The following is an 11,613-nucleotide window of genomic DNA, read 5'->3' as shown; positions in this document are numbered from 1 at the left end:
TTCGGCGGTTTTTGGAAGGGGGGAAAAAGGGGGGGGGGGGGGGAAAAATTTTTTTTTTTTTTTTTTTTTTTTTTTTTTTTTTTTTTTTACAAACCTGCTTTTGTATCTCGCAGCCCTGAATCAAGACTTTGCACAGCCACTTGTAACTGCATTTGCAGCTGCAAGTCTTTTATGTTTCCATCTGCTTTGAACATTTTTTTTTTCTTTGCAAAATGGGAAGTAACTGTAAACATCAATTACATAGTCTTGCACTGAATCTGCTTGAGCGTCTGAAAACAAAATGGTCTTTTTAGCTGGAGTATCTCAGCTTAAAGATAAAAACAACAACAAAACATAATAAATCCTCTCTGCCCTGATACGATGATGATAAGAGAGTTTAATGGACACTTCCTCAAGAGGTGATAGTGAAATTGCTTTCCTCAATAATACATTTCTCAGTATAAAAAATTATACAACTGGAAAGTGTCTTTCCAAAGTGTGAAAAAAAACATCGACATTTGCTCTTTAGAAAGGTCAAAAATAAAAACAGCAAGTAGCTCTCAAGATAAAGCCCTGATCAAAACGGAGCAGCTAGAACACAAAGTTTGATTTAAGTATTTAAATTGTGAAGGCCTCTTAGCTACAACACAGGACTGAATAACTGATGTGATGACCCCACCTACAGGCAAAACAGAGCCATGCAGTCTCTGGCGACTGAAAGAAAGAGACGCACATAAAGGTTTCAGTTCGTTAGAAAGGAAAACATGAGGAACATCTGACTTTCATTCAATTTAAGTATGAAAACTTCAAAACCAGAAAGAATGCTTGGGCTTAAGGTTGAATAAAAACTGCCAAACCATGCTTTCCCCTTTAAGGAATGCTGAAACTGTTTCAATATAATTTTGCTTATTTTCCTTTGGAATCAAGCATCCCAGAAACGGGGGTCTGAGAATACACAAATAACCAATTTCCCTAATGGTGCCATCATCAAATCAGGGACTTATTTACGCAGTTTACAATGACCCAATTCATTCGCTGTGCCGTTCAATCCTGAGCTGACCGCGTCGTCCAAGCAACAAAACCTTCTGCGGCAATAACCAGGGGACATATGAAGTGCGACAGCCAATGTTTAATTTGGCCTTCTGGAAATCAAATTAAGACAAATCCTCGTTTTAATCTGGACGACTTTGTAGGCAGGACAGGAGGATGTCTGTGGAGATATTTGGCGACTTTAGTGGAAAAGAAGACATTTCCACAGTAATCTCCTCATTTGCATCTGCCCTTTTCACAGATGAAGAGCAAAATGCACATTTCTTTGAAAGCGAACATTGTGAAGGGAACTCAGTGAACATTTTTTTTTCTTCCAACTTTAGACTCATTCTTCTCCCCGGTGTTTTCCTAGAGGGCGAACGTCTTGGGGAAAACACTTGATAGGTATTTTATTTGTGCAGGATGTTCTGGCTTTCAGCTCTCGTCTTTCTAGACTTCCAGCACGATTCCTGACTGAATAGCTGGCTGCTGATGGCTGAGCAACAATTGCCACATGGCGTTAGGAGTTAAAAGCTTTGTTTTCGCAGCCCCGGGCATCGAAGCAGCAGACAGCTGGTGCGCTAAAGTGTAAAGACACCCTGCTCTCGACTATCCTTTTACAGTTTCATGTCTCGGTTCCCCTTTGACAGACCAAGACCCTCACCCTCAGGGGCAGGTTTGTTTCTGTGTGAATGTCAGGGCCACACTGTGCAGCTCCTCTCTGCCAGGTGGACCTCTTGCTCTGTGTCACATGGGAGGAGCATAGAGCTGCATGCAGGAAAGCTTCTGCAGCTCTTCTTATTTCCCTGGCAAATGTTGTCACCACAGCCAGTCTCACTTCTCTTCTCCTCCTCCTCCTCCTTTGCCTCCTCCTACTCCTCTTTCCCTTCCTCTTTTCTCCTCTGACCGACGTCCCACACGCCCTGCCTGCGCATCAGAAGTCCCTCATATTCCCCAAAGGATAAGATGCCATGGAGGCCACCAGAACAACGGTGTTGTGCGTCTGCTCCGTCCTGTTTGCCCTAACAGGTGAGGGTTTCAAAGCGCTTTTGCGGCGGGATGCGGAGCTTGGTTGTGTTAGTTAAGACCGTTGCTGTTACTGCGCAGGTACGGTGGGACCGGTTGCCTCGCAGTGTCAGCGGCAGATTTGTTCTAAAACTGGGGGTGAATGCTGCTTTACGACAGACTTTAAAAAAATTGAACTTGTCAGGACATAGGAGGAAATATCCAAACAATTGATAGATGAGTTTCCCATTAAAATTTATTCTACTGTTTGTTTAAATGCTTTCTTTTCCTTTACATTGTTTTTATCAAAGTAGTTCTCTGAACAATATAATGAATTGTGCTTGAAATTTCATGTGTTTGCATGATTACAACACTGTCATGATGACACAGTCAAGGAGTGGTGATGGATTCGTGACAAGGTGCTAAGAAGCACGGTTCTGGTCTATCACGTAAAATCTCTTTAGCTTGTGGATGAAAAGTTACAAACGCTTTTGTGCGGTAAATTTTGTCAATAAAAGCTATATTTCGGAAAGCTTTTCTCTTTTTTTAGACAGCGACAAGTTCCTGCGCTTGTGTCGTCAGAGTGGGTCTGCTAAGACAATTTATTTTTGTTTGCATTTCTGTTTTTTTGTTTGGTTTTTTTTCTGTCCAGTCCTAACAGCTTAGGCGAGCAGTAAAGTAGAACTTGCTGCTTTGGCTGTGTCAGTAGCAGATTTGCTGGACAAAAAGGGAAACACACATTATTCCCTCTGCTCAATAGTTGATGTTAATAAATGACATTTATTTATCAATGAGGCAGGAAATTATAATAATTAATAATTTCATAGAATGATTGCGGGAGTTTCTAAACAGTATAGTTTCCTCAATTTCAAGAAATTATTTTTTTCAGTGAAAACGATGGGCTGTAGTTATTAATTTATTTCTAAACATAATAAAAAATAAAAATTTAAACTTAGATAAATGTTTTGTGTTCTCCTCAATTTTTATTATTTTTATTCTTTGTTAGCTTGACTTGTTGTATTTATCTATTTTTACATTTGTATTTATGTATTTATATATATTTTTAAAATTGTGTCCTATGCCTTCCGCTACGCTAAGCTACACGATGGGACCGGCTGCTGTGCAGAGTCAGGAGTGGATTTGTTCTTTGATATGCGGAATATTGCAACTTTTGCACAACTGAAAAATAATAAACTTTTGGGAATAAGAAAAGACAAAAAAAAAAAAAAACAACAAAACAAAGTAGTAACTATGATGTTCCTGTATATTTTTGCCTTGCAGGGTACAACTCAGGTGGATTGAGACATTGCTTGACAATATCTTCCAAAACTTTTGGAAAATTATTTCCCAATGAGGATGATGAAACTTGATTGCAATTTTTAAGCATAAAAAAAGCTCTAACCACTCCAAACTGAAACAAGTCGTTGGCATCTTTCTAATTCCTATTACAAAAAAAAATTTATGATATGAGAAATTTTCTTAAATTAAAGAACTTTACTGATGCCTGTTTTGAATCTAAGCTGACCTCAGATCTTAGGTTTTCTTGCTAAATAAGGAAATCTAAAAAATATGTCCTTCCGCCGTCAGCAGCACAATGTGACTTGACAGAATTAGCTTCAGTTCTATTGTTGGTTAAGGTTAGTGGAAAGCCACCGTGAGGACTCATCTGTGACTCAGAAACTGCATTCATGAACCAGTGTACTTCACTCATTACAAACTACATAAAATTCATCCAGCATGAACTTTCCGAACTGCTTTGATATTTGTATCACCAACCCTCCCTGACATGAAGGCCTGTTTGTCTTGTCTGTTTAAAGCACAGGGGATGGCGGTGTTCAGAGATGCACCTGTTGACTTTATTTAGTGTCCAAACATCTTGGATGTGTAGTGAGGGCGATAAGGGGCAGGTGCTGGCAGCTCTCCACATGCTGCTTGTTTAAAATCTGTGAGGGCATGTCCGCTAAACGAAGATATCCTCTCGCCCTAAAAGCCCATTGTCACAGCAATCTACACTCTATCACCACAACAATTACCAAGCTGTTTGGGGACAACAGTGAGGGAGCGGGCTGGGCACACTTCTCCTCATTTTGCCCTTTTTAACCAGCTCTCAGCTGGTGTAAACACAGCCGCACTCATGCTACTGACAACACACACACACACACACACACACACACGCACACACACAGTGACACAGAAACTGGCCTGCGGGCTGGAGAGTGGAACGTGTCACTGTGGCTTTTTTGCGCTGCATGTATTATTTAGGACATAACAGCAGTCACACAGTAGATGTATTGTGATGAGCAACGTGGGCGGCAGTCGCCGAGGAGCAGGCTGAAACTGTGCCCCGAAAAAATGATTTTCTACCGATTTAACTTTTTGTTTTGCATTTGGTCACAACCACAAACTTCAATGGAATTTATTTGTGATAGATCAACACAGGGTAGTGCATTATGGCGAAGAGGAAGACAAATCAAAAAACTGGGACGCACATTTATGTTTAGCTAACCCGGGCGAGTACTTTCCATAAGAATGAGAATACTAGCACTTGAACTTAGCTCCGTAGTTTGACTAGGCCGTTCTCCCATCAGAATGCTTTGATGCAAACCATTCAACTGTAGCTCTAGTTGCATGTTTAGGCCCATTATGTCACCTCAGTCTCAAGTCTTTTGCCCACTAGCACATTTTCTAGTGGTACTGATCTCTACGACTGCAGTATTTTGCACCGTCTCCTCTGTCTCTGCTGAAGTAGAGCATCCCATAATGTTCCTACCATCATATTCCACTGTGAGAAAAATGTGTTCAAGGTGCTTAGCATCACACATACCCATGCATATACGCATAAACAGTTCACCCAAAGTCTCATCTGAACAATGCACCTTCTTCCACACATTTGCTTGTGTCCTGTGCTTGGACTTCTGACGGCTCTCCTTTAACAGTTGTTGGCTTCTTGCTGCTCTTGCAACGTTTTTCCCAGTTGAGCTGTGTGTCTGTGCAGCTCCTCAAAAGTTATTATGGACCTCTTTTGCTTCTTTTGTAATTATTAAACGTCTCCACAACTGGATCCCTGACCTGTCCGCTGTGTTCCTTGGTCTTCGTGACGCCGTTTCTCTCTCAACCCCCCCTGTGGCTTTCACAGAACGGCTGGATCTAATCTGCGATTAAATTACGCTCAGGTGAATGCGGTGTGAATGCAGGGCATTGTACCAAGTAGACCTCAAAAGAGGGAAAAGCTTATTGGGCCAAAAGCGAATCCAACTATTTGCTTAAATTTTGCACAAACGAAGAACTGGCACTGCTTCTCATGAGGGTGCTATTACTTTCAGCGCTGATTCCAGAGAAAGACTGTACACAAATAGAAGTGTGGTTCACAAAAGAGAAAGAGGAAGATGAAACAGACCACTCAATGAAAAATGATAAATATTTCAGCTTGTTTTGCACATGTTTTAAAGAGTCGCATGTTCTTTACAACTCCTCCTTTTTGGGCTCGTTGTAGCTCACTGCCTGGCAACCAAACCGAAGCCTAAACAGACGAAGACGCTCAATACATCAGCAATTACTGTAACTTCAGACTTCAGACAAGCCTGACCGCTTTGCCGCCCAGGGAGTCAGGATCAGACAGGCCTCAAGCTTGGCAACAACGACACCCTTTAGTGAGCTGGGTCAATATTAACTCACTACAGTTTCAGGACGTGGGCAATTTGAAAAGCAGGATGCAAACTGGATGCACTGGTTTGGTTTCATAGACTCACCAGCAACCAGTGCTGGTCAATAACATTTTCTTGGGTAACAGAAATAGAAAGCATATACAGAAAATAACTGCAGTAAGTTGTGTTGGGTAATCTAAAGAATTACATTTTTGTATTTTAGTACTGAACTATTGTGGAAGGACATCGTTAAATTGAAATCGTTTCGTTGGTATGATTCAATTATCACCAACTTTTCATTTTTATTTGTATATAATCCAAAAAGAAGATGGAGGAGCTGCTTCAAAAAACTGAGAAAAACTCCTGAACGTAAATTGTTGCTTGTTTATTTAGCATCTTCACATTCAAATTATTTCGTGTTGGCATACAGCACATTATAGAGTAAGTTCATATCTTTAGCTGAAGATTTAACAAGTCATCTTCAGTTTTTTTTTGTTTTTTTGTTTATTTGTTTTTGTTTTCCTAATGTCCTTTATCTCAGATGTCGGCTGCGAACTGATTCACATTCGTTCATCGGTTCATCATGGAACCAAAGGGAAGGATCTTCTCCTCTCTGTCGACGCCAGATTTCCACCGGATGCAGCTGAGATCCAGGGAAGTTGGTCTCACATTAACGTGAACGGTGCTAGCACCATTTTGGTCTCATTTAACAAAGACAGCAAAATCATAGACATGATGTACCGCAAGCGCCTGGACTTCAAGGAGCCAAACGCTTCTCTGTCCATCCGGAATTTGAACGAGGACGACGAGGGATATTACAAGCTGAGCCTCAACATAGAGTTTCATAGCGAAAAAGGAACGGTGAAGAAAGAAGAAAGAACTATCCATGTGACAGTAGATGGTGAGTTATTAACTCTTTGATTTTATGCTCCCTTACATGCTGATTACATCCACAATTAGAAATGTTTTGGGTTTTTTTTGTTTTGTTTGTTTTTTCTTTTTAGAGCCTGTCTCCAGACCAGTCATTGAGAGGAGGCCATCATATACAGTCATAGAAGACAAAGCAAATGTAACTTGGACTTGTTCTGTTGAGAAAGGAACAAGAGTTGCCTTCCGGTGGCTAAGGGATAATGTTTTACTTACTCCCAGCGAGAGATACCACTTTACTCAAGACAAATCCACGCTGTTGATTAGCCCTGTGAGAAAGGAGGACAAGGGGACTTATCGCTGTGCTGTCAGCAACCCTGTGAGCCAAATCATGGAAAGCAGGGGAGTGGAGCTCAATGTTTACTGTGAGTAGACATCCCTTTCTTTTCTGTCTTTTAGTGTTCAGCTGAGTTGACACTCAGCTGAACACCGTAAAAGGCTGAAAATTCAACATCTAAACACTGTTCGTGTTGATGGCTCCTCTTTCATAATTTGAAAACAAATATCAATGAGACTAAACCTGCAGATGGTTGGGAACACAATGCTGCTACCACTATTTAACCCTTTAACTCTCACCCACAAAACACTTACACGTTGTCCAATGGGTCAGTTCACCAATTTAATAACTTAAGCGGTGAACAGAATATATATTTAGCACTCTGCCACTTAGTTTAAATTATACGCCACAGCAAATCTGTTCTTTAATTTTAACCATCTTTATGTAAAAGTGTTCACAGATATGTTTTCATCGTCCCAACGTTAATGTTCTGACAACAAATTCTAAACATATTATGTCTACTTTTTTTTTTTTTTAAGTTCTCTCGTTTGCAGCCCTCTGCCCCGAGGTGTTTGATCAGGCTGTATGTAAATTTTCATGAACTCCTGCTGCTACCTGAAAACATATTTCTCTTACGGGAAAGTATTTGCATGGGAGCACATTTATCTCAGTGGGCTCTGATATTTTTGCGAGGAGTGCTGACAAAGCTCTCCTAGTTCTGCGGGTTTGAAGCAACATGGAGTAAAATTTGTGAATTAATTTGAATATGTGATAATTTCAACGAAACCAAAGATAAAGACACAGAAGGTTTTTTTTTTTGTTTTTTTTTTTTTTTTTTTGTTTTTCTGAATTTTCTGACCTTAAGTGTAACCGCCAAAGTCTGAAGTTGTTGTCACTTTTGGATAAGTCACGATTTATGCTGGGATTTGGAGAACATATTCAAAAGGGACCCTGCAATAATGCCGTCCTATGAGATTCTTGTGTTTCACCCATTTCACCTATTTTCAAAAATAATAAACATTGTTTTTTGTTGTGACCACACAGCATCAAACTCTGGCTTGATGTGTTTTGCACAGGAGTGTGTTACCTGTTGATATAATTATGGCGCCTCCTTACAGTGAAACTAGAGTAGGGAGATATGCTTTCCCCTTAAGGCCAAACTTGTCCTGGTACATGTCAGCAACCAATATTATTGAGTGTTTAAAAGCAAGACGCACAAGTGTTTCAGGCTTCAGTGTTTGAGTTTTTCTTTCACTTTGGGGGTTAAAATAGATAATGTTGCCCTTTTTCTAGCGTGGAACGTTTGAAGCATCACTTCTGATATAAACATATACAGTTAAGTTAAAGAGAAAATGAGCTCTCTGTTTATTCTGTCACACTATTGCTTATCAGGTTTTCATTTTAGTAGCATTGGGAAATATTAACGACACAATTTGATTACCACAATGGATTTTTTGGGGGACAGGTTATAGATTTCCGCTATATAAGTGCCAAACACATATTACGTGTATTGAACATGTACACAACTGCTGAAACAAAGTAGCTGCCAATTCAATGACAGAGCATTTAATTAAATCACTTTACCCCTAAATCACTTTACTGAGGTGTATTTTGAAATTTGTTGCTCCAAACCAGTGGTGTTCATTCGCAGGAGCACACCAAGACACAAGCCCCATGGGTCTAGTTTTGACACCACGACATGAAACCTGACTATAAAAAGTGAGGTTAGGCAAACCGGGCTCAACTCACTCAGTGGTTATTAAAATCCTGTAAGCAGATGATCTAAAATGTTCCCATCATGCATTGAAATGAGACTGTCCATTAAACTATGGAGTACTATTTAGCAAAACAAATTGTCATGTCCCCTACTACCCGCACACAGATGGTCCCTACAACCTGGAGGTGAACTCCGGCCAGGGCCTCCGAACAGGGAAGGTGTTCACCATCAACCCCGGAGAGCTGGTGCACTTCGAATGCCAGGCCGATTCCAACCCCCCCAACAGCTACGTCTGGATCTCCAAGAGCCCCAATGCCACAAAGATCATCACAACGGGCCCGCAGCTGCAGGTGAAGTCCGACGAGCTGGCCCAGACTGAGGACTACCTGTGCCGAGCCTTCAACAACGTGACCAAGAAGCAGGACGAGGCCCAGTTCACTCTGGTGGTGGCCAGCTTGAGAACAGGTGGGTGGAGGGCGGAATATCGGCAGGACGGAGCGGAGCGTGGGTTGGTTTTGGGAATCCTCTTAGATAAACACTCTGTGAACTGCGCTTGGTGCCAAAAGCAGAAGAGTCTGATGAAGCGTTTAAAAAAAAAAAAAAAAAAAAAAAAAGAGAGATGACACTTTCCGAATGATAAAGCTGTCCACTCTAGTAATAATACTGCATCACAAGCGTTATTCTACACAGCAGCTGAGTCGCACAAGCAGGTTATGGATATAGCATAAAACATTCAAGACTATTATTGAAACTAAGATTTTATCTCTGTTGCCAGGTTGCTGTCAGCTGCAGTCTGTATTAGAGTTCAGTGGCTGGGAAAGTCAACAGGGCATAACAGCTGTTGTGTTTATTGACTGAGTTTTATAGCACGGGCAGTTTCTGTGTGCCGTATGGGGCATTGATATGTTGTCTTGGTGATAGTGAGAGCAAGAGTCACAGTGACGGTTATTGCCGATACTTCCTTTGATTTAAAACTCAGTTTGGTGTGAGTCAACAGAAGTCATGCCAGACACCTTTAAAAAAAGAAGAAAGAAAAGAAGTCAAAATCATGGGCGAACCTCGACACACGTTTTGTTTTTTATTATCAAGATAGATACATTTTAGATTAAATGAGGGCCTTTTTTTTACACTTTGTGTTTTACATTTTTTAATTTATTTAAATTAGCCCAATAAGTAGGTTTCCAAACATGGAAGGCGACATGATTGAGTGTGATTACCTCATTACGTCCCACTTTAAAGACATATTTCATGCACAAAGTCTCTTGATTTTAAAAAGTGCTGCCACTCACTGTGAGTCATAAGCATTCCTTTTATTGCTTGCAAGTTATATTCATTCAAAAGACCCATCTGCTGAGGGCATGTTTGTGCATGACTTCTTGGAACTGCAGGAAGTCGTGCACGAGTTCGAGGAAGGGGAAACATTTTTTTAAATCACCGTCTTGTCTGAAAATTATACTCAGCTATATGTTGTCTTTGTTTATGAACAGTGAAAGAGAAATACGCCGATGACGGTAGATCTACGTCTCTGCTGGCAGCCATCGCGGTCTGTTCTTCATTCATCATTGGCTTCATGCTGCTGTTCCTCTTCCGCAGGGCATGTCATCCAAAGAGAGGTAGGGTGATGCCCTTGTATGATTAACTTTTTTTAACACATGTGGTTTCCTAAAGATCTTGTATCATCAGTCAACATGAGTTTAGGTCTATTATTTATTTCTGAAAGCCAATGAGCCAACGTGACGGTAGTAACATTTCAGAGTATTCCTCGCCACCTTCCTGCCTTAGCTCATACATGCTGAAGTTCCACAGAAATATTTAAATAACTTGCAAATATTAGTCAAAGTGAATCTAACCCGGGTAAAGTAACTTCTCTATTTGAATATGACAGAGAATTGTTATGTTTCTCACGTTTGGATTTGGAAATAATTGTATTTATTTTTTTTTTCCCCTGTCACTTTAAAATCAACAGTCCTCATGAACATCTACAACAGGTACGCGCTCGGATTATTAAATCAGATCACAGTTATCGTCGTCTGACGTCTAAAGTAACCGTTCAAATTGCTCTCCACAGGCCGTTTTCAGAGCAGAAACGACCTCATCGCTCAGGTAACAAGGTTGACTCGTTCATAACGGAAAATGCTTTTATTTACACGTAAACACAAAAGCATAACATGTTATGTGGCAAACGCACTACATCATCTTTGTTGGGCATTAACACAGGAAGTAATGGATGATCACAGTTACGGTTTTATGTAATAACCTAACAGAAGGTTGAAAAAGTTGGAAGTGACAGTAAAGAGAAAAAGTAAACAAGGTCAGGGAAACAGCAATGCCAAGTTTTATATTATCATGGCACAAAGCTGTGAGAAAAAGTTTCTTGTATTTTGTTCAAAATTTTAATGACCAAGACATAAAAGGTGAGTTATTCTAAATATGCAGGTTTTAAATGCTAAATTATTAATTAGAAAAAAAAAAAGAAGAAAAAAAAACAACCAAATGAAACTGGCCGTCTTGATTGCAAAATTGTTTTAATTGACCCACACTGGAGGGTCTTCCAGCACTTAAGTCTTTATGGAAAAGTATGTCAGTTACATATAAGTCTAGACTTTGACTAGTCCACTCCAAAACCTCCACATATTGTCTTAATTTTTGAGCTGTTCAAAGGTGAACTTGCTGCTGTCCCTTCAGTCATTGTCCTGCTGCAGTACCCAAGTGAGCTTGAGCTTAAGTCACAAATCTCAAGTCGGACAATCTCCTCTTAAAATTTTCAGACAAAGAGAAGAATCCTTGGTTCCTTCAATTGGCACAAATGCTCAAATTGTTAAGCAACAACGTGGTTCTAGACCATCGCACTACAGAAACCTGTTAAACTGTCAAAGTATTTTTTTCCTGATGAATGCACGCTTTTCTGTTAAAAAAATAAATAAATAATTATATATATATATATATATATATATATATATATATATATATATATATATATATATATATATATATATATATATATATATATATATATAAAAAAAAAAAAAAAAAAA

At 39.9% G+C, this 11,613-nt stretch overlaps 1 protein-coding gene across 1 annotated transcript in view; it reads left to right on the top strand.

Annotated features, from left to right (window-relative positions):
* Positions 1 to 1,804: 1,804 nt before the first annotated feature.
* hepacam2 (HEPACAM family member 2) overlaps positions 1,805 to 11,613 on the top strand; it is a 15,073-nt gene continuing 5,264 nt past the window's right edge. The window contains exons 1-7 of the mRNA XM_015042938.1: positions 1,805 to 2,037; positions 6,199 to 6,558; positions 6,662 to 6,949; positions 8,744 to 9,043; positions 10,066 to 10,191; positions 10,545 to 10,566; positions 10,647 to 10,681. Of these exons, the coding sequence (XP_014898424.1) occupies positions 1,980 to 2,037; positions 6,199 to 6,558; positions 6,662 to 6,949; positions 8,744 to 9,043; positions 10,066 to 10,191; positions 10,545 to 10,566; positions 10,647 to 10,681 (1,189 nt within the window). The 5' untranslated portion in view covers positions 1,805 to 1,979. The remainder of the gene's footprint in view (positions 2,038 to 6,198; positions 6,559 to 6,661; positions 6,950 to 8,743; positions 9,044 to 10,065; positions 10,192 to 10,544; positions 10,567 to 10,646; positions 10,682 to 11,613) is intronic.

Source organism: Poecilia latipinna, unplaced genomic scaffold (genome assembly GCF_001443285.1).
Source record: "Poecilia latipinna isolate Pla-1442-1.1 unplaced genomic scaffold, P_latipinna-1.0 Scaffold609, whole genome shotgun sequence".
NCBI classification, from domain to species: domain Eukaryota; kingdom Metazoa; phylum Chordata; class Actinopteri; order Cyprinodontiformes; family Poeciliidae; genus Poecilia; species Poecilia latipinna.
This window is presented reverse-complemented; position numbering and strand designations above follow the sequence as displayed.